This window comes from Spinacia oleracea, chromosome 2 (assembly GCF_020520425.1).
Source record: "Spinacia oleracea cultivar Varoflay chromosome 2, BTI_SOV_V1, whole genome shotgun sequence".
NCBI classification, from domain to species: domain Eukaryota; kingdom Viridiplantae; phylum Streptophyta; class Magnoliopsida; order Caryophyllales; family Amaranthaceae; genus Spinacia; species Spinacia oleracea.
In genome coordinates, this window is record NC_079488.1 from 9,691,985 (window position 1) to 9,718,978 (window position 26,994).

At 37.0% G+C, this 26,994-nt stretch overlaps 1 protein-coding gene across 1 annotated transcript; it reads left to right on the plus strand.

Annotated features, from left to right (window-relative positions):
* LOC110803514 (protein CTR9 homolog) lies at positions 1-26,889 on the plus strand. The gene is made up of 24 exons (XM_022009028.2): positions 1-369; positions 994-1,060; positions 1,147-1,341; positions 5,669-5,769; positions 7,133-7,186; positions 7,347-7,463; positions 8,369-8,432; positions 8,540-8,754; positions 9,263-9,347; positions 10,306-10,406; positions 10,518-10,610; positions 17,674-17,742; positions 17,850-17,942; positions 18,075-18,344; positions 19,428-19,508; positions 20,069-20,227; positions 20,670-20,768; positions 20,948-21,049; positions 21,656-21,763; positions 21,857-22,081; positions 23,580-23,846; positions 23,926-23,997; positions 25,645-25,965; positions 26,277-26,889. The coding sequence occupies exons 1-24, from the start codon at positions 229-231 to the stop codon at positions 26,454-26,456; spliced, it is 3,279 nt and encodes a 1,092-aa protein (XP_021864720.1). The 5' UTR covers positions 1-228; the 3' UTR covers positions 26,457-26,889.
* Positions 26,890-26,994: the final 105 nt, after the last annotated feature.

Below are 26,994 nucleotides of genomic sequence, written 5' to 3' on the forward strand. Positions count from 1 at the left end.
TATGGATGATTTTGTCGCTCGTGACCAGCGGCCTAGACAACCTCGGGAAAACTAACCTCTTCTAGAATCTAGAGTTCTAGTTCTCGCGCGGAGGGCACCAAATCACCACTGTTAAGCTCAGCTCTCCAACTCTTCCTTCTCTGCGGAGTCGATAAAATTGGAGAGGAGAGAGAGAAAGATTTGATGAACTAGGGTTTCGATTTCTGAAGCAATCATACCAATTCATTAATGGCGTCCGTATACATTCCAGTCCAGAACTCCGAGGAGGAAGTTCGAGTTTCTCTCGATCAATTGCCTCGCGATGCCACTGACATTCTTGATATCCTTAAGGCCGAACAAGCTCCACTCGACCTCTGGCTCGTCATTGCGGTTTGCTCTCTTTCTCTCTCTCTTCGCCTTGTGTCGAATTTTGATGGATTAAAGCGTTAATTGAATTGGAATTTGAACTGCTAGGAATTGTTAATTTAGGTCCAACTACTGGTTTCTGTTGTTGCGTAGTTTGTGAACAGTGTTGAATTTTGAAGGATTAAAGCGTTAATTGAATTGGAATTTGAATGGCTAGGAATTTTTAATTTAGGTCCACATACTGGTTTCTGTTATTGTTGAGTTTGTTAACTTGTAATATGGTTATGCTTCGTGTTGAATTTTGAAAGATTAAAGCGTTAATTGAATTGGAATTGAAACTTCTAGGAATTGTTAATTTAGGTACAGATATGTTATTGTTTGAGTTTGTTAACTTGCAATATGATTATGCAAAATAAGAACTTTTTAGATTTTGGTTTCTGCTTGCGAATACTAAATACAAGGCTTATTATCGTTGTTGTTATGTTATCTAGTTGTGTACACTTTTACTCTGGCACACTTTTATACACTCTGTTTCTGTTATCGAATCGAGACAGGATCACTTGTTAATTCTGCTTGAAGTGGAAGTGATTTCTGTTTTGTGATGGAAGTAAAAGTCTTTTTGTAATTATGATGTGGTGTGGTGTGTAGAGGGAGTACTTTAAGCAAGGGAAGGTTGAGCAATTTTGTCAAATTTTGGAAGAAGGTTCAAGCCCAGGTAACTTCAGAAGTTGTCTTTAGTTTTAAGTTGGCTTTCTATAATGTCATGGAGTTTGGGGCTTAAACAACTGCATGTAATTTCAGAAATCGATGAGTATTATGCTGATGTGAAGTATGAAAGGATTGCCATTCTAAATGCGTTGGGCGCTTATTATAGCTATATCGGAAAAATAGAGACGGGTGCTAAGGAGAAGGATAACTATTTTGCTAAAGCAACTCAGTACTACAATAGGGCGTCAAGAATTGACATGCATGAATCTTCTACTTGGGTTGGCAAAGGTAAGCGCTTAGTATAACTTTTTGTAACGGATGGACTTGAATTAATCTCTTGAATTGAATAACTTGCCAAAAAGGATTCATTGTATGTAATTGTTTCCGTGTGAGCAAAGTGGTTGTTTGATATTTCATATTCCCATCTTCTATTGACATCTCCTGTATGGTCATCAAGAGATGTGAATGGTTATTAACTTATTTTACTGAAAGTAGTTGACACAGTATAAAAGACGGAGAAATTATGTATGTAATGTTTTTCTAACTACTACGAAGTTTAGGGACATTTATTTAAAGATACCCTATTTCAAAGCTCAGGGACATGGGTACGAAGTAGTATCAGACTTCAGAACAACCACACTAAACAAATTTGCGATATAGAGTTTCAGGATTTGTACATCTCTGCTCCTAATTTTAGTTCTTCTAGTGAGTAATTGAGCATTCAACATACTCTACGTATAGCGCAAAATGGTCAAACATAGCCTGGAGGATTTATTTTATTATCTAGCTCTGTTTCTCTGTTTTATTGATCACACAACATAAAAGAATTATTTCATTAGCTATTGAAGCACTTGAGTTGACGACTAGGATGAGGCGTTGTGCCTTATACACACTTCATCTCAATAGGCAAAGTCTGGAGAGAAGACCCTAGTTTATTTGGCTCTGGTGGTTTATGAGTTTATGTGGAAGGAAAGGGAGAGGGAGTAAAAACATTGTTGAGCTAGGTGCATAAGCTTTCCTATGAGGCTCTTCTATCATCGGGGACTTCGATTCCAGCACTCTGTAGGACTATCTTTATTTCTGTAATTCGGTAATTCCTTTATTTTGTAGATTAGTTCATGCGTGATTCTATGAGGACTTATGCTTTATTTGTAGAACTAGTATAATACCCGTGCGATGCACGATTTATGATCCAAATATTAATTTTGCATGAAATCTATAGCTATATACAATTATCATCTAAATATAACTTAAAAATATTTTTCTAATGAAAATGGATAGATATGTAATTGCTCATTCGTCTTATTTTATTGAAAAAAAAAAATTAAAACCAATAAGGGTACCCATATGAGCTCTTCTCTAAAGGGAAAAAGGCGCAAAATCCAAATCTACCACACTTGAAGCAAATTGTGGAAGACCCTCCTATTCTACACAAATATTATTTTGACCCCTCATTCATCCCCCGTGTCAAACATAAAGTTATTTGCATCCACCTTTACTTTGATAATAATACCATCTAGTACTCGATACACCATCTACCCCATTACCCAGTCAATTAACACCTACCTACACCATCTACTTTAGTGGTGGGGCACGTGCGGATGATGGTCCCTCCACATCCGTACCCTCCTAAAAATGTCATATGCATTCCTGCTACCCACGATAGTATATCGTACTCATCCCCATCCCAACCAAAATCATGCTTTGCGGGGTACAAAAAAATTGCATCCCACCTCCTTCACCACCCGAGTATTCACACTCGCCTCAAACCCACTCCTAAATCCAACCAATTTTATTTTGTTTTTGTAGGAGAGTTTTGAATTTTAAGACACTATTGTTGTATGATTTAATTCGATTTTCTGATTAGAGTGATTGAGTAAATAATCAAAATATTGTAATATGTAGGTTATAATGAAAAAATGTATGTACAATTGTACATTCATAATCAATTAGATGAAAGATAAGCTAGGCACGCGGTTCTAGACTAAAATTCATCATCATTGTACTGATACATGTTTATCCCCATAATCCACCATGGTGAGATCGATGCAAGATTAAGTACTTAAATGTTAATTTTGCACAAAATTTTATACATAAGTTATATTGCAATTGTTACATTAACATATTAATAATATTTTTTTCTTGCAAACATATTAATAATAACTTTAATAATATAAAATACTACTCACAATATAAAACTATAAACCCTTATAAGATAAATACTAATATACATTTTATGGTTTATGAAGTTAGAAATTTAAAAGTTATGTATGTCTCAAGTATGATATACTTATAGACATAACATTATAAATTTATAAAGTCCCAAACTAAGTTGGGATGATGAAAAAGTAAAGGGGACACTATAAATTGGGGCGGAGAGAGTTTAATTATAAGCTTTGAGTTTTTATTACACTTTTTTAAAAAAGTAAAAGAAAAAGATATAAACTTATTCTCTATCATTCTCATCCATTATTTAGTTGGACATCCATATACAATTAATACTAATATTCTTTTTGTTGTATGTTAGTGTAAATATATAACATATAAATATATAATATTAGTTTTCAAATGGGTTAGTGGTAGCCATGTTTGATAGGATTATATTTTTCTATACGGATAAAAATTCACAAAGCTATCTTCATAGGTTTTAGATTTTGATAATCCATATACGAAAACAAAAATTAAAGTACTTCATATATATTTTCATTGAATTGCTTCATATTTAATATATACACTTAAATTTCTAAGTTAGTCAAATTTTCTTTCTTTAGTTATCTAGATAATTTTAGATTGTTGTAATCTAATAATGTTATTTTATTTTTCGTTTATTTTAATGTGGGGTATTATTGATATAAAAAAAACAATTGCAACCAAAATATTAGAAGTATGATAGTAAAAATTAGACTTGTGAAGGAGTAAGGAAGTAAGATAATATCTTCTTTAGACTATGGTAATAAAAATATTTTCAAAATTAACAAAATTAACAAAATTAATGCATTTATGACTATAAACCATGTCCACAGTTTGTAGAATTTGGTTTTGGTTTCATATTTTGAGGAAGCATATACCAATTTATGTACTCGATAAGATATATTTCATTTTATACATTTCTCTTAAAATAATTCTTGAAACGATAATGTACCAAGTATAATTTTGTAATAGTCATATTTTACCGTCTTAACGTAGATTATAATTTATATTTGGTCAAATATATGATCTCAAATATGTTGAATTATTATAGGAGAATTACTGTCTAATAAGAAAGTGCGCATATAAAAAATAATTCTAAGTATGGGAAAAGATCTTTTGATTCCATTGTCTATATTATACTATCTAGCCCATATATTACTGACAATCACTAAATATGTTAATTATTATAAAAAGAAAAATTAATAAAATTTATTAGACAGGGACACTTGTCAGCCTCAAAATGAGTGCCTTGTGTTTTAGTAGAGTATATAGATTATCTATTTTTCCTTTTTTCGGGGGGGGGGGGGGGGGGGGGGGTTAGTGTATAAAAAAACGCAAGGCGCACTAAAGCGATAAGAGTCATAGAGCCTTACGTAAAAGCACAAGGCGCACGCCTTATCGAAGTGAAGCGCGCTTTTAAAAAATTATAGGTTTCTTACTATTATGTATATGTATCTGACTAAAATAAAGTATTTAAACCACAAAAATATATGAACATCATATTTGCTTCGTTATTAGTCTTTGTTTAACAAAAATAAAGCATTTAACAGAGTATTTATCATGTACTATCCACTAGGAAACAAATATACTATAAACATCGTTGGTTGTTGTCTTCTTCTTTTTCCTGTTCTTTTGGACTCTTGGCCCACTTTCTACCGTTGAGAATTGATTAATAGGGTGTGGTTCAGAACACAGTAACAACATAAAAAGAGAAGATTCCAACATAAAATAAAAACAGAAAAAAGAATTTTAATGAACCTTAGAAAATCACGCTTCATGAGTTTCACGCGCTTTGATGCGCTTCTTCCAAAACGCTTCTCCTAGGACTACCCAAGCGCTTTTCCCTAGCGCTTTAAGCGCGCTTTTTCATACACTGGGACGGGGGAGGGGGGTGGAGGTGGGGTGAGTGAGACCCCAACTACGAAAGGTATCTAATGCTTTATAGTCGTGCTCGAGCCAGATTGCCACGCTCGGGACCTCCTTTTGTATTTAATAAAAAAACCCTCTTATTTGCTAATATACTAACACTTGTTGTGTTAAAAATATCCTATGTCGTTCTAAAGGACTATTTTTAAGAACTGTGTTTTTTGTAAATGACCCAGTTCTAACTTCTAAGTCTTCTAACAGCCACACAAAATTCACTTTATATCCCTTCTTGTGAAGTGATGTTGGGTAATTAGGTTGCATTTTGTTCAGGATTCTGGAATGCTACTGTGCGTTCTCTAGTGGCATCTAATTTTGCATTTCCATTCCTTTAACTATGCTGATTCGTTATCCAATACTCTTTCAACTCTTGGTTACTTTGAGCTCTTTGTTGGACTTGATGTGTTGTTCCTCCACTTCATTGAGGATTATTCTCTGCCGATTAAATAATATCTGTAGTTTGGACGAGGATTTATTGTTATATCATCTTTTCTGAGCTCAGGTCAGCTTTTACTTGCTAAGGGTGATGTAGAGCAAGCATATAATACATTCAAGATTGTACTTGATGGTGATCCCGATAATGTTCCTGCTCTTCTCGGACAGGTATATTTGTTCTCTACCTTTGGGAATAAAGAGGGTTTCTTATTGCTTCACTTGTGAGAAAGGCAGCTAGATTTTTGTCTTCTGGTGGCTCATTGTGTATTTCTCCCTTCCGTAGTTATTTTCTACACCTGTTATGGGAAAACTCTTTTTAATTACTTAAGGTTCATCTCTGCAAAGTATCTGTTATTCTATATCATAGTTTTGATTAGTGGTTAAAGGAATGGAAATGCAAAATAAGTCGCCATTGTGGTAAATGGTTAAAGTGGCACACTAAGGAAATACTCTTTATTGTGGTACTAAATATTATGGAGTAATGTAGTATGTTACTTGTCGGAGTTGATGATGTGGCATGATTATTAAATTGGTCATTAAGCTGTATCCGCCTTTTGTTAGCTTTTTTCAGCCTTTTATCGGTTGTATACTTGTATGGACTTCGTAATTTTGTATCGGCCATATTTATCTGCTTGTAGGGGTCCCTTAGGCAAGATATAGTTAGCACTTAGAAAGCTAGAAAACTGATAAGAATTGACCAACACTTCACACATTGGATTAATGGGCTTTTTTTCCACTATACTTTGTACTCCTGCCTCCCGTATTTAAGTTTCCATTTCGAGTGGTATAGAGGCTGAGATAAAAAATTGTTCAGAAAGTCGAATGTATTAATTTAATAAAAGGGTATTGCGTAGAATCTAAATACATAGATAATGAATAGAAAACACAGACTCATTTGAACAATAGATGCCTTACACATCCAAACATAACTCTAAAAAATACTGATAATGGATTGAGAGAGAAATAGTAGTAAGTGTTGTCATTCAGAGAGAAAAATGACTGATGTGATGAGAAGGTTTAGTTGGGACATCCCAAAAAGAAAATTGGGAAGTGAAATTTGGGACGGGGGAATAGTTGGTAGTCTTGGTTAGATAAGAAAATGGGACTTTTGGAGATTTGTTTCTTTTAAATATGTACTCCTTAAGAGAGTAAAGAAAGAAAATGCACCTTTGTTTTATGTCATATCTAAAACTTTTCTGAAGTCAGGTGGTCTCTTTAAAGTTGATGTTTTTTGTAGCTTGTTCACGCCCAAGAGCCTTGTGATTGACTCTTTTGTATCAATTCCAATTTACAGCATTCTACGCCTCCCATGCTGCTCTTATTTTGTAGTTGTCAATCACAAACCTGAAGTGGGGGTATGGGACAAACTTGGTCCTGTTTAGCATATGTATCAATTTTTGTACTGTTAATTTTTCAGTTTGATTATTTGGTGCAGGCTTTTGTATGTGTGCTTATCCTTTCATGTATACCTTCTTACCTGTCTTCCCTTTTTTCTGTTGTTCTTCTCGACTTATCATCTATGTAATTGCAGGCATCTGTGCAGTTTAATCGTGCACGTTATTCCGAATCCTTGGAATTGTACAAGGTCAGTTCTATCCCGGCTTAGTTAATATATGGGATGTTTCAAAGGAGCTCTGGTAAATTGATTACTTATGAAGTGATGAGCTTTGCTATTTAGCTTACACATCTTAAAACTGGATATATTTCTATCTAGTATTAATTTGCTTTTTATCATGCTTTGTTAGAGAGCCTTGAGAGTGTATCCTGATTGTCCTGGAGCTGTCAGACTAGGCATAGGTTTATGTCGATACAAGTTGGGTCACTTTGAAAGGGCCCGCCAGGCTTTTGAGCGTGTATTGCAGGTAAGATTTTTTCTTTGACATTTATTCAGGGATAAGGCCATGATTTACATATGTCTAGACACACATGGGTACACACACCAACTCACACATTTGTCGTGGAAGAATATCGTGTGATTCTATATACACAGACTCTTTTGTTTAAAACATACTTAGGCCCTGTTCTTTAGAGCTGAGCTGAGCTGAATGCTCCTGAACTGAACTGAATGCTCCTGAACTGAACTGAACTGCCAAATAAGTCCTGAAAGGGCCTTACACATGCTGAGAACTAGACACTTCACTGTTGGTGTGGGCACTGTTACCTGGTTCGCTAGTATGAGATTGGGTACGGGTTCGCAATTCGCTACCTAATTTGCTAAATTAGACCAAAAGTATACCATTTTGATGTTATAATTCGCTTTTTCGGTTCGCGGTTCGTGGGCTGATTGGAGGATTAGGTAACACTGGGTGTGGGTACTTCAGCATTTGACACTTCCTTTTGGACCAAAAACATGGATTTTTTTATGAAATGGTCAAGGTCCAATGGATTTTACTCATGTCCGACACTAGTAGCCAAGTTACAGTAGCTTAGCTGTGATTATGGCCTAAATCCTACACAACACATGTTTTCGACTGATTTGAAGAGATTTCTACTCGTATCTAACACTTGTATGATAGGAACATGTTTTCAGTAATTTTAGAAATTCATCGTCCATGAATGATAAATCATAGATCGAACGACCGAATCGGAAAAATTGGGTGCTATCATATAACTGGCTAAGTTCACGAGTTATCCTTGCCTACCTTTTCTTGAATTTACAATTCTACACATAATTTTATTTTATTTTAGCTTTTTCTTACCACCTTCTATTGTTTTTGATTTATAGTACGTGATTCTTCATATTTTCAAGTTGGTTTTTGTTTTGCAGTTAGATCCAGAAAATGTTGAAGCTCTTGTGGCTCTTGGGGTTATGGATTTGCATGCAAATGATGGTTAGTGACCTGTAAATATTCTGGATAGTGGTTGTGTTCTGAGCTTAATCACTGTTTAGCTTAAGCTTCTGCGCTGTAACCTAAATTTTTGGTGAAATATGTCGCAGCTACTGGAATTAGAAGGGGAATGGAAAGAATGCTGGTTGCATTTGAGATATATCCATATAATGCATTGTCATTGAATTATCTGGCGAATCACTTCTTTTTCACTGGTCAACATTTTTTAGTGGAGCAATTGACAGAAACTGCCTTGGCTGTTACAAATCATGGACCAACTAAGGCCCACTCGTACTACAACTTGGCCCGATCTTATCACAGCAAGGTTTGAAAATATTGTTGGATTTTTTCTTCCTGTAAGAAAGTGGAACTTCCTTATGTTTTCGTAGACTATACGTAATGACCTAGAAAAAAAAATCTAGGGTGAAGCTCTTTTTTTTTCCTATTTTTATTGTATTCATCAGTTCAGTTTTGTTCCTGTGCCACTCAATCACTCACCCGTTAGTTCCTGATTTCATGTTGTTTAAAACTTAGATCTACTGAGAATTGGTTTTTACTCCCCTTCTGCCTTTACCAGTTCATTTTTGTATTATGATGTGAAGTAATAATTGAACAAATTTCTCTTGTTTTAAGCCTTCAAGCATTAGTTACTTTTATAGATTAGTCTATCTTGCTGATTTGGTCTTCTAAAGTACTCCGTAGTAGATATTTTTTGGCCTGTTAGATCACTCATATCTCTCCCCCCTGCTTTGTGACGGGCAGTTGGTGTTATTGAACTCCGAAGATTAATCTCATTTATTTGTGTTAACATGTCGGTGTTTCTTTCCCTGCAGGGAGATTATGAAAAAGCAGGGCGATACTACATGGCCTCTGTTAAGGAAAGCAGCAAGCCTCAGGAATTTGTGTTGCCATATTATGGTATGTCACGTGAATTTTTTTTAGTGACTTTTTTGTTTTATAGAGGATGATTTCAATTGGTGGAGAATCGTTGTTTCGATGTGTTCTATGATAAAAGGTAACTGTATACTACGGAGTATATTATAATACTTAGAAGTTAGGCTGAAAATTAAAATTTATATCTTAGATACAAACAAATAAAAGGAATACAATAATTTTGAGATTTTTGGGCTGGTAGGCTGTTTGGATGGAGGTGAAGAAAGGGAAAAGGAATTAGAACCCCTCTTTCCCTTACTCCCTTAGTGAGTTAGTGGTTGTTTGGTGGGCTTTTTTTTATTTCCTTGTCCCCTTTTTTCTTTTATGAGTCATCCTGAAGCCACCTAACTTGATTCTCTAGTATAACTTGGGACTTGAGGTTTTCCCCATTTGCACCATCATCAATCCTGGCCACCACAACTCCACCAGCCTATAACAGTATAACACTCCTAGCCACCAATAGCAACCACCTTCGCCACCATACCACAACCACCTCCCCACAGAAATCACCATTGGTATGGACTTTGAGAAACAAGACACTTATGGATTTCGGTGTGGAGTTTTCATAGTTGAATTGACCACCATAGCTATCATCAATGGTGGGAAGGCAATGGTTGCAAGCAGAGGAGGTGTTCGGCCGTTGGCTTGTTGCTGTAGGTTGTGTTATGGAAACACAACGCTTTTGCTTTTGCCTATAGTGCGTTGTGACTTTCTAGGATCAGGCACAGGACTAGTTAAATATCTGCAACGGCAAAGCTTTTACGTCACTACAGAGAAGTACAAGATACTTTTGGGGGTTTAAATTCACCCTACAACCTAACCCTTTTTGCCATCTTAACTGGTCATGTCTTCATGAGCCCAGCTTATGCTACACTTGATTTGTTTGCTATTTATCTGTTTACCTCATAGTTTGAATATGGGCTAAAGCCAAGGCCTTCTGCAGGTTTGGGCCAAGTACAGCTCAAACTGGGAGACTACAGAAGTTCCCTTGCCAACTTTGAAAAGGTTTTAGAAGTCTATCCTGAGAACTGCGAAACACTGAAGGTTAGTTGTCTATTCTGGAAGGTCCCTTAATTCAATGTTGTAGACTAAGAAATGACGTTTCCATTTGTTTACTAATTTATTTTTTGCCTTTTCTTGTTCATTCTTGTTTAGTCGCTTGGCCACATTTATGCTTTGCTTCACCAGACAGACAAAGCTTTGGAGGTTTTAAGGAAAGTTACTAGAATCGATCCACGTGATGCTCAGGTGATATATCCTGTACTTTGCAAGTCCTTGGTCTACTTTCCATGGCTAACTTATATAAGAGCCATACTAAGTACCTTGAGATAAGAATTAGATGATTATTAAATTGTTAAACAAATATTTCTGTAAAAAGGTTAGTGGAAAAAGTACCTTGAGATAGGAGTAAGATGATTATTAAATTGTTAAAAGAATATTTCTGTAAAAAGGTTAGCGGAAACTTAAAGTGGCACCTTTGAAGAAGAATGTAGAACCTAGAAAGCAGGAGGGAATTTACGTAATTAATACTTCAATGTGTTTTGGCCCTTCCTTCAAATGTCTAATGACTGGCGTTATAGAGTAAAAATGGTTTGAAGTGAACTGCTTTAAACGCGCTTTTTGGCTACGTGATTTTTCACATAGTAATTATTGTTGTTCTTCTCTGTCCCCATATCAGGTCTAAGTAAACAATGTTATATGCCATTGTTTTTTTTCTATTGTTGATGTTGCAATAGGTGTCCCCTCTTTAAACATGCCATGGACTAGTATCTTTGTTTTTGTTTGATAAGGGAAACAAAATTCATTTTAAGAGATGAAACAAAGAGGAGTAGAACTATAGAAGTTCATAAATCTAGGCAAAGGGGGAAAAAATTATAATCTTGCACTACATCGGAAAGGGACATTTCATGCTAAGTATAGCATTCATGTAGCCGTTCTCATAAGTAACCAAAGAAGAATCAACCAGTTGACCACAGATAATGCTATCATTCCTCTCCTACCGAGCACCCATATAATGGTGACTAATGCATTGTAATATCTTTTTTTCCCTTCCGTTAAATAAACCTTACATGTAGTGTCTGTAGATGACCTAAAAGAGTAGAAGGGGCAGTTTGATGTAGCCAACTAAACAAAATTACCTCTCCTGATGAAACATCGCCAGCCCGTCAGGTGAGGATGCACAAACATATTTTGCTTCTGTCTCCTCACTAGCTAGACAAAAAGTACACACGTGAGCGAATGAATCCTTGTGTGGTCTCTTGCAGAATATCACAAGTATCGAATTTTCCAAAATGCAAAAACAAATTTACAAATATTATGAGTGTGGAGTGTTTTCGCTTGCTTTGGGACCTTGGCCTTCCAGATAAAGTAGAAAGATGGAAGGATTATGAATTTGGTGTTTTGAAAAGATGGTTGTATGAGGAACAACAGGTAAAAGAAGAATCAGCCATCAACACACTTCTATCATAGGAGTCTGACAAAAAATCAGTTTCAAGGATAAGCTCTTTACCTGCATGCGATACTTGAGTGCCAATCTGGGTAGCACAAACACTGACAGGAGTCATGTCCCTGAGCCTTGAACTTTGTGCGTAGGTGCTTTTGTGGTAGCCTTGTTGAATAATGACTTTATTATTTTCTTAAATTTACAAATAAATTGGATAGCATGACTACTGTTTTATATGGAGTAGTATGGATCGGACAATACAGTTTTTGTTCACTATTTTTTTTTTTTTGGCAAATAAGAGATTTTATTATTTACCAAGTAATAGGTTACACCCATACACCAAAACCACCAAGCCTTACATCTCACACATGAGACTGAAGACTAACAACTAAAGCAAAATCAAACCAAACACTTCCTCATCTGATCATCACATCTACAAGCAATAAGGAAAACAATCCTAGAGCTAGTTACATCAACAGAATCAATACTGTTTTTAAAAACTTTAGAGTTTCTTTGCAGCCAGATATTGTAAACTGTTTCCACAAATGCCATATTGCAGATTTTGTCCCTTGGCTTTGTACCTCTGCTCTTCTTTGCTGCCCAATCAATCTCTCCTTGCCAGGTCTGAATTGTTCTATCTACTCCAATTTTACTCAACACAGAACTCCACACCCTTTTTGAGAAAGTACACTAAAAAAATAAGTGTTCCAGTGTTTCAACCTGTGTCTGACAACTAACACAGCCACCATCAATCTGCATATTCCATTTTAGCAACCTCTCTTTAGTAGCTAATCTGTTCTGAAGAGCTAGCCAAACAATAAATGTGGCTTTTGGACTAGCTTTACTGTTACAAATAATTCTCTTCCAACTAACTGCAGTTGCATTTTGCCTCAAGTGAAGGTACATCTTTTGAATGCTGTATTTTCCATGAGTGATGAACTGACCAATATCCCCAGAATCCACAAACACTTCTCTATTTGCCCAAATTTTCCTCATAGACCAAGTAAGCCCATTAGGAACTTGCGTAGTCCAGAAGTTATGATGTTTCACATAGTATGTATGCATCCACTTGATCCATAATCTGTCTTGCTTCATTGACAAAGCCCAGCAGTGTTTCAACACAGCTGCCTTATTCCAAATAGTTAAGTCCTTCAAATTCCACCCTCCACAGGACTTGGGCAAACATAAACTTTCCCAAGCAACAGGAGCTTTTGCTGACCCTTCACCAGTACCAGACCACAAATCCTCTGGATTTCCTTCATTACCTTTTTAGGCATGACAAAGATCTGGCACCAATAGAGCTGAATCCCAAACAGCACTGATCTTACTAGTTGCAGTCTTCCAGCATAAGACAGAAACTTAGTAGCCCAACTTTTGATCCTAGCAACTGTTTTTTCAATCAAAGGCTTGCAATCAGTATAACTAAGTTTCCTAGTAGTAAGTGGGACCCCCAAATACTTAAAAGGAAATGAGCCTTTAGCTATACCCAAAGCATCAACAATTTGACTAGCAGCAGTATCAGATACACCAGCAACATACACATCACTCTTATGCAGATTAGCTTCCAAACCAGAAGCTTTTTGAGAATTTAGTAAAAGCTTGAAAAATAGCAGACACAGAAGGAATATTAGCCCTAGCAAACATCAACAGATCATCTGCAAACATCATATGGGTGATGTTTAACTTTTTACATCTGGGGTGATGTTTGAACTCTTTACTCTTTTCAACCACAGCTAAGCATCTGGATAGGTATTCCATACCTATAGCAAACAGATAAGGGGACATGGGGTCTCCTTGCCTCAAACCTTTCTTTGTTGGAATTGGTTTGGTAGGAAATCCATTCACTAGGATAGAGTAAGAGACAGAACCAAGGCACTGCATTATCCATTTAACAAAAAGAGCCGGAAATCCCAACTCAACTAGCATACTTTCCAGGAAGGGCCATTCTATAGAATCATAGGCTTTCTTCAAATCAACTTTAATCATACACCCGGGGGAAATGTTCTTCCTGGAGTAACACTTGATTAGCTCTGATGCAAGGAGAATGTTATCTGCAATATTTCTTCCATGAATGAATCCTGCCTGAGCACAATGAACCACCTTCCCAATTACACCTTGCATTCTTGCTGTTAAGATCTTTGAAATGATTTTATAAACCACAGAGCAACAAGCTATGGGTCTGAAATCTTTCACAGTGGAGGCATTCTGAATCTTTGGAATCAAAGTTACTGCAGTGTTATTAATTGGCTTCAGCAGAACACCAGTATCAAAAAATTCTCTGATTGCATTGTAAATGTCAGCTTTCACAATATTCCAGGTTTTATGAAAAAAGAGACTGTTAAAACCATCCAAACCAGGAGCCTTATTCACATTGATTCCCTTAATAGCAGTATCAATTTCCAAGTCAGAAATTGGAACAATGAGAGAGTCTGCATCAGCAGCACTCAATTGAATCCCGTGTCTAACAATAGGAACATCAATACCAGTTAGAGAAGTTGCAGCAGAACCAATCAATTTTCCATAAAAGTTTTTAATTTCAGCCTGAATGTCAGTCTCAGTTGTCAGTTTTGTACCATGATCATCATATAAAACATCAATGCTATTAATGGCATACCTCTCCTTCATGGCACTGAAGAAGAATTTGGAGTTAGAATCCCCAAGCTGAAGCCACTGAATTCTAGACTTCTGCCTATATGCACTTTCTTGAACTTTCAGAAACCATTTAAGCTTTGCCACACACTCTTTCTCCTTTTCCTGAGCAACACTATCATCAGGATTAGCAATGCTGATAGATTGAGCCACTTCCAAGTCCCTTCTGCATTTCTCAATGTTAGTGTCTAACTGAGCAATTTCCTATTTGTGTAGAGCTTTAAGTTCTACTTTAACTGCCTTAAGTTTGCTCCATACATTCTGCATTGCTGAAGTTGTTTGATTCTTCTCCCAACCTTTCTGCACAGCTTGCAAAAACTGGGGATGATCTGCCATGTAATTAAAGAACTTGAATGGTCTACCTCCCTTCTTCATATTCATCTTATAATTCATCACCAGAGGAGTGTGATCTGATAACCCAGGATTCATGTAATCAACCACCACATCAGAGTATGTACCATGCCAACAGGAATTGCCAAAAGCTCTATCAATTCTTGAACTAATTCTATGCACCTCATGCCCCTTATACCAAGAATAAAAATGTCCACAGCTTTTGAGTTCTGTGAGATCAGTCTGAATCAAACAGGTTTCAAAATCAATAGTTTCTGCATTAGTGACTGAATTGCCATTCACCCTATCCCCGGAATAGAGAACAGAATTAAAATCCCCCATCACCAACCAAGCTAGATTATTAAGGGCACTTAAGCTACTCAATTCTCTCCACAATGATCTTCTGGTTTCAATGGAATGAAGACCATACACTGCTGTAAAACCAGAAGTGAAATCAGTTGATTTAGCTGATACTATCCCATGAATAATCTGTTCAGACTTGTACTCCACTGTGAATGTTACCACCCTATGCTTCCAACCAATCCATATTCTCCCCCTATCAGAATGATCATAATTAGAGACCCAATGCCACTGAGCCCCAAACTTATTCTGGATTTTGTTACTATTCTTCAGCTTAACTCTAGTCTCAATGAGAGCAACTACACTAATTTTATTGACATTAACAAAGTTCTTAATATCTCCAACCTTACTGCGGTCATTAATACCCCTCACATTCCAGCTACAGATGTTCATTACCCTTTATCAACACAATCCTCCTCCTCACCTTCACCTCCTCCATCAAAAGAAAACCCCCTAGTAACAGCTTGAACTTGTGCCAAACCAAGCACATGGCTAGCTGGTTTAGGATCCCTTTTCCTCCTAGTAACTATTCTCCATCCATCATCATGAGTAACAGGAGTGTGTGTAACTTGGCCATCTGCCACTGGAGTGTGGCTAACATTCGTATTATTTTCAGCAGGAATGTCAGTTGTTGCTGCTTGTGCCACTACCTTTTTAACAGGCTGCCACACCTTCTTCACCTTCACAGGCATAGCAGGTTTAAACCTAGCAGATTGCTTTCTACCCTCCCACACACATGACCCACCACCTTACATGTGCCACAATAAGGTGGGAGCCAATCATACAAGACAGGTTGAGAAAAGGTGCTACCAGAAGGATCTTGCAAAAGGACTAGCTTTGGAAGGGGTTGAGTAACATCAATCTCCACCAGCAGCCTAGCAAATGAGACTCTCTTTTGAGCAGATGTACAATCATCAGCAAACAATGGTATGCCCAACAAGCTACCAATCCTACTCAAAGAGTCTATCCCCCAATAATTCAAAGGCAAATTTGGTAACCTAACCCACACAGGTATAACCCTAAGGATTTCTTCCTGGAAATTGAACTTGGCAGACCATGGTTTGACAATCATTGGCTTATTGAAAAATGAATTAAGGTCCAGCCATCAACACACTATCTCTGTCTCTTTTACTAGTAAACCTTATGACAAAGTAACCTTCATCATGAAGGAATACTGTTGGGGCAGCAACATTCACCCAATCTTTGGCAATAAACCTAATAACAACTCCAATAGAAGGCATTTCCCCCACAATATACATCACAATCGAACAATTCTAAATAGCAGCCATAGCATCAATGTCAGTTTTATCAAGAAGAGCAGTTGGCTTACCATCCACAATAGTGGGAGAGATGAAGCTCAATGAGGCCCCCTTCGCATTCAAAGATGTGCCATTAACAATGTTAGCCCATGATTTGTGGCCTGGCTGTTGCTGGATCACAGGTTCATCCTTCTTTTCCTCTCCTTCATGCTCTGTTTCCACATGCTCTGTATAAGTGTTGGGAATCATATCATTCCCCCATGAAATCCCATAGTCACCAGAAATTCCTAAGGCATCATTAACCTTGGTCATAATCGCATTCATCCTAATCCTCGAGCTGATATTTTCAGTATCCTGCTCCAATCGAGAAACCCCCTTCTCCAAGCTACGTGTCTGCAAACTCGAAGGAGTCAATTTTTGAGGAATAGGTTGCCTAACAGAGTTGTGGTAGGCTCTAATCACTTCCATTAACTCCGGCGATGGCGGTCCATTGCTTGGATGAGGTGGAACAGCGTCACTCCAGTCGAGATCTACTGTTCCATTGGATTCAGAACTGGGTTCCTTCTCATTCTGTTTCTGCTGAGATTTCGACCTTGAAACGTTCTCTAATGGTGTAGACGAAGATCCCTCAATCATTTCTCGCAATTCAGATCGTTGTGGCTTCTTCTTCCTCGGCATGGTGAGAGTGCGTACGATAGCAGATCACCTTATCATGCGCATCCCCCCATGAGAGAGAAAGCTTTTTAATACCTTGGACAACTTGTTTTTGTTCACTATTTTTACAAAGGTATGTGTATTTTTATAATTTTAACACATCTTGCCTTTATAAAAATGTGCTTGTATCCTCTGGTTTAGGTTTGTCGTTTGCTGGTGCCATTACTAAACCAACAACCTCATCCCTGTCCATTTTCTTGTAACCTGGTCTTCCATGCAACTTAGGAACCCTTTTGGAAATAATATAATATTAAAGTTTAGACTCAGTAATAAAGTTCAGTGGGGAATCTAACATGTCACCACTGACTTGATGTCCATACAACTGTGTCAACATTTTATGGGCTTTGAATGGGTGTGAATGGCGTACCTGACTCCAGATTCTTAATGTTACAGTTACTCGGTAAGAATAAATGTGAAGGTATAGAGAGGAAAAGAAAGAAAGAAGACGTAATGTTATGTAAAAATTTGCACAAACATCAACCTATAATTTGATACGTGGTATCTGTCAAACATTTAGTTTTGGTGTTCTGAATAATGTGTGATGCAACTTGTGCAGGCGTTTTTAGATCTGGGCGAAATTTTGATCTCATCTGATACCGGAGCCGCTCTAGAAGCCTACAGAACTGTGAGAGCGTCTACTATCAGATACCGTGTCTTGCCTTTTGTTCCAGTTTCTCTTTCTGTGATTCCATTTATTGTATTCACTATTCACAATTTTATGCTTCTTCATAGGCGCGCATTCTTCTAAGGAAAGTGGGGGAAGATGTACCAATAGATCTTCTCAACAACATTGGGGTTATTCATTTTGAGAGAGGAGAATTTGAGGTTTGTTCATTTCTGGTGGTTGTGCAACTGTTTACTTTTTTAAAGTTAGCACAGTTACCTGACTCATTATGCTCAACGGTTTCTCTCAACCTTCTTGAAGAAATCATATAAACTCTCTGTATTTGTTTCTAGCTTGCAGAGCAAACTTTCAAGGATGCTCTGGGTAGTGGTGTATGGCTTTCACTGATCAATGGGAAAGAAAACAATTATGTTGTGGATGCGGTCACAGCTTTGCTTCAGTACAAGGACGTGAATATATTTCATCGTCTCGAGGAAGAAGGCGGCAATGTGGATCTACTACCATGGAGCAAAGTTTCAACAATCTTTAACCTGGCCCGGTTACTCGAAGAGTCGCATAAAATTCTAAGCGCAATTTTATTGTATCGCTTGATTTTATACAAGGTATGTGGGCATTATGGAACTTCATCTTAGAAAGTTGGTTAAGAATAATTTCGCCGTTTAGTGATGTGCTAAATACAATCCACCACTGACGAAATTGGGGCTGGACGCTTTTGAATGAGCAACGTATTAGATCTCATGCTGGGCAGATTTGGAAAATCTGAATAAGGTCTGTTAAAAGTAAGACAAAATTTAAAAGTCCCTGTTTCTGCAATCAACACCTCAAGCATCTTTGTTTACTTAATGACCTTGGAGTTTTGCCTTTTCGACTGTTTGTGGACCAATTATATAAAATATTGAAAAGTTGAGAGTCTGCATTACATAATACAAGTACTTCATAGCAGTAAAAGGTGGGATTATTTTAGCCAAATTGCTTTTGGATATAATGAACTGCATTAGATGTTTTGTGTGATTCGACGAAGAGCAGTATGCTAATGTCCCTTGTTTAATTTTGTTTCACCTCTGTAGCATGGTATTTGATTGTGGTGTTATTTATTTGTTTGTACAATATGGGATTGGAGGTGCTGTGTCTTGGAGGACTTAGTTTTTAGTCCTTTTGAAGAGTTCATAGTTTGCAACTTTGCATTTGAATTTGGGATCTCTATATAGATTGCACTTAATGAGTGGCCTTCCTTTCATAGGTAGTTAGCTGGATTCAGTACTAACTGATCTTGCTTCATGTAATTAATAATTGAGTAGGCCCAGAAAGAACAGCTGTCACTGTTGCTTCAATATCCTCAATGTATTCATATTTGAGTTTCCCACTTCTTTAAAGAGCACATATCTTAGCTTCTCACATTCAAAAATCCGTTCTTGCACATTTAGTGAATCCTTTATCTTTGCAAAAACGTTTCTTTGAGGAGTATGAAGGCACACTTGTTATGGTATAAATTGTGCGGTTGAGCCCTCAAACGAGTTTACGAAGTCACAATGCCATCATCATTCAAGAGAATCTGTCACTGGGGGAAGGGGGGTTACACTTAAGTACTTAACATTCATTCAATTCTCCCCTGAGTTCTTTGAAATTTTGTTATACTAAGTTATATTTTCTCATTGACTACTAATTGTTTCTAATTTGTTTCGCAGTATCCAGAGTATGTAGATGCTCTTCTAAGACTTGCTTCCATAGCAAAGGCCCGCAGCAACATTCAGTTGAGCATTGAATTGGTTAGTCCATTCATATGATTGATGACACCATGATTTTATTCCTCGTAGAGTTCACCTCTATAATTTCATTTTTCCGGTCGCCTAAAGTTCTAGAAACAGGTTCTTTTAGTCTTAAACCGCTTCATACCATTCGATGGTAACATGTGATACATATTGACATGGAATCCTAGATTCTGAAGGCTGGGGTTATAGAAGGTTACATTTGGATGTACTAGTTTATTTATATAAATACTCCATCAGTTTGTTTTTTTGTTATACCCATTTACGAGGCTCATGTTTCTAGGAAACGTGAGTGGGTGTAAGAAAAAGGTGGATAAAGTAAGAGAGATGGAGTAAAAGGAAGACAAAGTAAGAGAGTGGAAATGTTTTATTATGGGATAAAAGGGGTAAGATGGTAATAGATGTTTGCCAAAAATGGAATAAAATAGTAGTGGGTATAACAAAAATGACACCAAATTCTTAAAACGGAAAATGGGTATAACAAAAAAATGGAGGGAGTATAAGGTTTTACAAGGACTTAATCTCTTAGTTTTTTATGTTGTGTTTTATTATTGTTACAGGTTGGTGAAGCACTAAAGGTCAATGATAAGTGTCCCGGTGCTCTTGCTATTCTAGGATGCTTGGAACTGAAGAATGATGAATGGGTTAAGGCTAAGGAGACTTTCCGAGCGGCTAGTGAGGCTGCTGATGGAAAAGATTTTTACGCATCTGTTTGTCTGGTGAGAATCCGACTTAACTCCCAACATAATTACTCTGATATACCTAGCTCTTGTTCTGGCTTTAACAAAAAAATGTTGCTTTTTTCTAATAATTTTAAGCCTGCCGTTGGCTACTTATTAAAAGTTATAGTTGAGATAACCTGTTACGTGCTATTTCTTGTGTAGTACATTTTCTAGTCAAAAGATGCTCTTTTGCGGGGTCATTTAAAACTTCTTATGTTTGTCAATGTAGAAATGGTATACATCATATTCATATCATGACCTCCCCAGTTCTCAGATCTTCCCTGACAGATCTTCCCTATGTGTAGTTTTTCTAGGTGCTATTTACTAACCGTATATAGTATTACCACCTTCTCTTTCAGTACATTGTAAATTTGCAAAATATGCAACCCTGTATACTTTGTTATTTTGTTTACATTTTATTTCCTTTTGCTGTTATTAGGGAAATTGGAACTACTTTGCGGCACTCGTAAGTGAGTTGAAGAAACAGGTCAAACACATTCCCGTCCATCTGGAGAAAGCAAAGGACATTTACTCAAATGTAATTTCTTCATAAGATGTCATTTTCTTGTGCTCACTAGGATAGTTTTTTTTTTCAACACTCGTGAACAGCCTTTATCGCCTTTCCCCTTTAGTTATGCTTGATCTTGACCATTTCTTTTTCTATAAAACTATTGCTGTCGATTAGTTTTGAAAATTCTTTGTCTATTGGATGATTAGGTCTTGAAGAAGTGCCCTGCTAATCTGTATGCTGCCAACGGACTGGGAATGATTCTAGCAGAGAAGGGGCAATTTGATGTTTCCAAAGAAATATTTACACAGGCAAGTTTTGCATGAATGTTTTTTTCTTGTTAAGTGTCGTTTGGTTCGTCTGGCTGTGACCTTTTAAAATTGAATCAAACATCTGCTTCCTATTTATATGTGTGCTTCCGATCCTTTTGTTTTCAGTCTGTTAATTACTTAATTCTCGTACTCCCTCGATTTTTAAACCCTTCTCATCAAAATGCATTACCAAGGGGAGTTGAATATTTAGTCCCACCATGTCAGCTTCAGGAACTTAACCATCACTTGCCACAATGTTAGCCACCACTACTTCTGCTGAACAATGAACAACATCAACTTCCCACCATATCAATGAGAGTTGGAAGGGGGGAGGTACCTATAAATTAGCAGAATAAACATCGTCTTCTAGGGGAGAGAAACTGTAAATGGTAAGTATGGAGCTGTGTGAGAGTCTATAGGTTGCAAAAATAGCAAACGGGTCCTAAAGTAATTCATATACAAAAATAGCAAAAATAATTTCTAAAGTAATATATAAACCATTTTCCTCCTGAAATATTTCCATGCTGCTGTTTATTAAATATCCGAACCAAACGGGTCTTTATTCTACAAAGGAGAGTCTCTCATTTGTTTATGTTTCTGCTCCAGGTCCAAGAAGCTGGGAGTGGAACAATTTTCTCTCAGATTCCAGATGTTTGGATAAATTTGGCACATGTGTACTTTGCTCAAGGGAATTATACACTTGCTGTAAAGATGGTGTGTGCCTACCCTTTTGCTTTCTCATGTATTCTCTTTGTTAATTGGTTCCATATCCAAGTTAACAGCTTTGTTGTGTTTCCTATTATGCAGTATCAGAATTGCTTGCGGAAATTTTACTACAATACAGAGAGTCAACTTTTTCTGTATCTAGCCCGGACTCATTATGAAGCTGAACAGTGGCAGGATAGCAAGCGGACGCTACTCAGAGCCATTCGTTTGTCACCTTCGAATTATACACTTAGATTTAATCTTGGTGTTGTGATGCAAAAGTTTTCAGCATCCTTGCTGAATAAGGAAAAGAGATCTGCTGATGAGGTGAGCACTACTTACTCATTTGCTGCTATTTAACTTTTTATAATGTCTTGGTTCTGGAAATGTGAAGCTTCCTTGAAGTGTTGTGAGGCTATATATCATTAAGACATTAACTATTTAAAGGTCATTTTTGAATTGGATGAAAAGAAATGAGAACTACTTAACAGGTGCCTGAACTGGGGCTTTTGTATGTTTTAAGCTGCTCTTAAGTAGCAAGACTTGTTATCCTTTATTTCTCTCTGTGAGGAGAATCATTGATCAGAATGATGATTGATTACTAATTCTGGGGGGCCTCCTAAGTTTTCTTTGGGCTTAACAACCCTGAGTACGTTCATGGCTTTATACCTGCAAATGTTTCACATAGGTGAAGCCACTTTTTTATCAAAATATGTCACTCTGGCTTTATGCTTAACTTTCCTGTGATAATTTGAACCTGAATCTTCAAAATCTTTCTGCTAGAAAATTATGGTGTAGCTGTCTAGCTGGCAGACAACTTACCCCGTTCTGTGCCCAAGACCTTGTTAGTTTCGACCATCACGATAATAATTGAACCACCATGTGCGTCTGTGGCTAACATATTTACTTCCCTGTATGATTTCGCTGATCCTTTGGATCCTCCAGTCTCAGTTGACCCTTCTCACAAATTACAGCCAGTATCCACTGAAGTTACAATTTTATCAATGGGCTCAGAGACAAATGCCCTATAATCACTAGTGCAGTTTCCTTCTCATGCCTTCATCTCTATGACTTTGAAGCTAAACTTTGCCAAGGCATGCAAGCTGTCAATATCATACATAAAGTTCGCCAGTAGCCAATTTTCCCATTACGGCTCCCGCTTTCAAGCTCTGGTATCTAATTATTTCCGATCTTTGGGCTCTTATTTCACCCAAGACATTGTCTGGTGTGAACTTTGCTAGTCCTTTGGGAGAAAAGTTCTCTATATACTTTGCTAGTCCCATCTATCCATCCTATCTGTATTTCTGCTTAAGTAGAAAGGAGGGATGGATACCCAGAAAGTGAAAGGATCAAGGATATAATAGTGGCTACAATTAGATAACAGAGGGTGAGAGAGAGATAATAACTGTTTAAATGGGTATATAGCTGCACCAATTAAAGGATAATGTCAAAATATGGAGTACACTGATGATGGTCATGATGGAGGTGTGGCAAGAAATCTTATGTGGTTGATTTACCTTCTGCATGGTCTGGTGGCCTAAATTGATCATTCTCACAATATATGATATTAGTTTTGTCCTGAACTAAATTGCACTACACCTTGAAAGTCCTATGTTGAAATAGTTGTACAATACATAAACCTCTCTCCTAGCTAATAATAGACTTTTGAACTGTTTCATCCCTAAATTTATGCTGTTAGAATTCTGTCCTATTATCTGGTTCTGATTTTTTCCTCGTTTTGACGTCTAAAGAGTTTTTAGTGTCATCCATTGAGTTCTTGAACCTTTTTTTGAACTCTTGTAATGCCCTTTTCGGTTTGTTATAGATGCGCACAACAGTTTCGGAGCTGGAGATTGCTATTAGTGTGTTTGGGCAGCTCGCTGTGGGTTTTAATCAGAATATTCATGGAATTGATGAGAAGAAGATTGAGACACATGTTAGCTATTGCAAGCACTTGCTGGATGTTGCAAAAGTTTATAGGGAGGCTGCTGAACTCGAGGAGCAGCAGAGCCGGCAGAGGCTAGAGCTTGCTCGTCAAGTCACATTAGCTGAGGAAGCCCGCCGTAAGGCTGAAGAACAGCAGAGACTTCAGGTTAAATGTCGCAATATCTGGTTTATTAGCAATAGACTATGTCACTCTGTTTGCTTTACACTGATAGTTTCCGAAACAGATGGAAAAGAGAAAACAAGAAGAAGAACTGAAACGAGTTAAGGAAATGGAAGAGCGTTTTGAACGTGTCAAGGTACCAACACTGAGAACTTTTAATAAAAACACATACTCTTTATCTTAGTAGTTGCTGCTGCTGTGTGTTTTACCATGTAGTGATATGATGTGTGCCTTGACTGAATTTTCATTGTATTTATTGGTTGCAAGTTTTGTTTCTTCGCTACAGGTGATGTATCTTCGTTTACTCTGTTTGACATGTATGCATTTGTTCGTGTGCACACTCACATTGCCTTTCCCATCTTAGTCTTTTCTTTTAGTGGTTTATTACATGAAATTCCTAATTTGCGATTTACATTACGTGTGCTTTAACTTTTTGGTAAATAACGAGTCTCAATGATCTACATTTCCAACGCTTATCCTTATCCTGGAAACTGTTACCAATGCTTATAAAATGAAAATAAGGTTGCTTAGTATAATACGAGAAAAACCAAGGGTGTGCAGAAAGCATCCATCTATTTGTGGTTAGGAACTTGGGATATCCACAAATATGTAGAAAGCATCCATCACTGAAAAATACTAATGTCTAGATTTAGTTTACTGTCCCTTCTCAAAATAAGTAGTTTAACATGATTTTGGCAATACCCTTTCTGAAATCATATTGTATCTACTGCAAGTATCATTTTAGGAAAATGACAATTTTATGGAATACCTAAAGTTCATTTGTGAAGCTAATTCTGGAGGAAATGTATTGTCTAATAAGTCGGTATGACGGAATATATCTTTGTGTATTTTTTTTTTTTTTTGACAGCATCTGTGTGTATTCACTGGGAACTTGCAAGTATCATCACTTTGGTTGTATGGAGTGTATAACAAAAAAGGACACTTTTCCTTAATGGTTTGATTTACCTAATTCCATTCCACATAACGCTATCATCTCTATATGCTTGACTGGAGAGGCTTAGACTGGATTAGGAGTGAGGAAAACAGGTCATATTTGTCTTCATTGATTTAGTCTGTTGGTCTCTGAGCTAAAAAAGCCACCATGTTCCATATTTGTAAAATGGTTGTAAATTTAGTCAGAAGATGGTAATTCTAGTCATATAATTCATGTTAGTAAGTCCCTTATCTAGTGTGTCTTGGAGAAGTTATGTTTCATGTGGATGGTAATAGGGTTGCTCATGAGTTCACTTATTGTGTACCATACCATGGGTGATTGGTAGACAAGTGTGGGTTATTATTTTCCTTCTTGTGTTTTGAGTCCTTACAGTCTAATGCTTTAATAATCAAAAGTTAGCTTTGTCCTTTGGGCTTTCCTCGGGAAAAATATGGTCAGTCTACAAGGATATATAGCCTAGAATTACATTTACGACCCGTTGGTAGCTGGTAAATAAATGGTGGGAAATGACAATAAATTTTAGTGTTGTTTGGCAAGAAAAGAATGCCGTAATGTCCATCGTAATTAAATTTTGTTTCCAACTTGGTGTTTTTCTGTATAAATTTGCATTCCCACCTAATACCACTCCCCAAATGGTAATGGATGGTAATGGCAAAATAATAAAGAAAATGAGATAATTTTGAGTAAACTAGCATTACCATGGGAATAAATATTGATTTTCCTTACAAATTTACGTACAAAATTCATTCTCGTTGACACCATTTATGGCCGGTTACCAAACTGGCCGTTAGGTCTTTTACCATACAACTAAAAACTTTGATATTCCAGGAGCAACTGAAGAGCAGCAGTCAACCATCCAAGCGGAAGGAAAGAGCTCAAAGTGAAGATGAGGATGGTGAGCATAGTGAGAAGAAGAGGAGGAAAGGGGGAAAGAAGAAGAGGAAGGACAAGCACGAGAAATCACATTATGAGACCGAGGAAGTCGAAGCTGACAGAGGGGAGTTTCAAGAAGATATGGATGAACAACACAATGATTACGAGGAACCCACTAATCAGCTCAATACAGTGTATGATGATGAGGAGGAAGACATGGCTCAAGATCCCCGTGCTGCAGCTGGGCTTGAAGATTCAGATGTAGAGGATGAAATGGTAATCTCATTATTCCATTTTGTGCTCTTTTTTTCCATTGATGTCATGATGAGACAACCTTGCATTGGTTTTCATTCATCTAGTTATATTTGCTGTTTCTATTGTTTCTTTTCTTTCACATACTAAGGCTCTGTTTGGTATGATGTTTTCGTATGATCAAACTGATATGAAAAATCCGGAAATACCTCAGCAAGAAACATATTTAGGGCATTGTGCTAGTATAAACTGACCTTAAGTTCTTATGTGTAATAATAAAATGAAGTTAGATTTATTTGTTTTACTGAAATGGCCTCTTTCTTCACTTATTACAGGGTGCACCTACAACTGCAAGTCGGCGGAAGCAGACTTGGGAATCTGATGAAGATGAACCCGTATATAGGCCCGAAGATTCAAGCTCATTAAGAGAGAACAATGCTCACCAACAGGAGACTGGAACCGTAAGAGATGATGAAAACGTAAATAATGTCGAGGCTGATGATGATATCGATTGATTTTTGAACGAACGCAAGCCTCCCAAATGGTATTGGTGGCGTGCAAAGGTTTCTTCGGGCCAGATAGCGGGTGGCCCGTGAGGCCTCGAGTGCAAATTAAGTTGCACTTCCAGTAAAGTTCGTACCGATTTTCGGGGCGGGCTGGCGGGTGCATGTACCCTTAGATTTTGTATAAAATTTGTCTTAGTTTTTTTTTTCTTTTTTTGTAGGTGTTAGGTTATTCATACAAGATTGGAGTTGTTTAAGATTCTGGTGCCCAATCTGTTTTTGTACATTTCTTTTTCTGGGAAGTCCTTGGTCAATTTTTTTTTTTCTGTATCAAGCTGTTCTAATTTACTTACTTTCTGGTGGATATTGTAGAATACACTTCAGTTGGCTAGCAATTGTTATTGTTATTTATTTATTTATTAATTATTATTATTATTATTATGTACGTTTCTGAGGTCACAATTTATTTTATTTTATTTTTGGTGTGAGAGCCATAAAGGCTCACAAAATAGTAGTTTTACCTTCTTTTTTACCCTTATGGGCTTTAAAA

Excerpts from the sequence above, each read along its gene's own strand:
- LOC110803514 (XM_022009028.2), top strand. The coding sequence starts at position 229 with ATGGCGTCCGTATACATTCCAGTCCAGAACTCCGAGGAGGAAGTTCGA. Across the intron at positions 1,342-5,668 it reads TTCTACTTGGGTTGGCAAAG|GTCAGCTTTTACTTGCTAAG; the intron begins GTAAGCGCTTAG and ends TTCTGAGCTCAG. Across the intron at positions 9,348-10,305 it reads ATTTGTGTTGCCATATTATG|GTTTGGGCCAAGTACAGCTC; the intron begins GTATGTCACGTG and ends GGCCTTCTGCAG.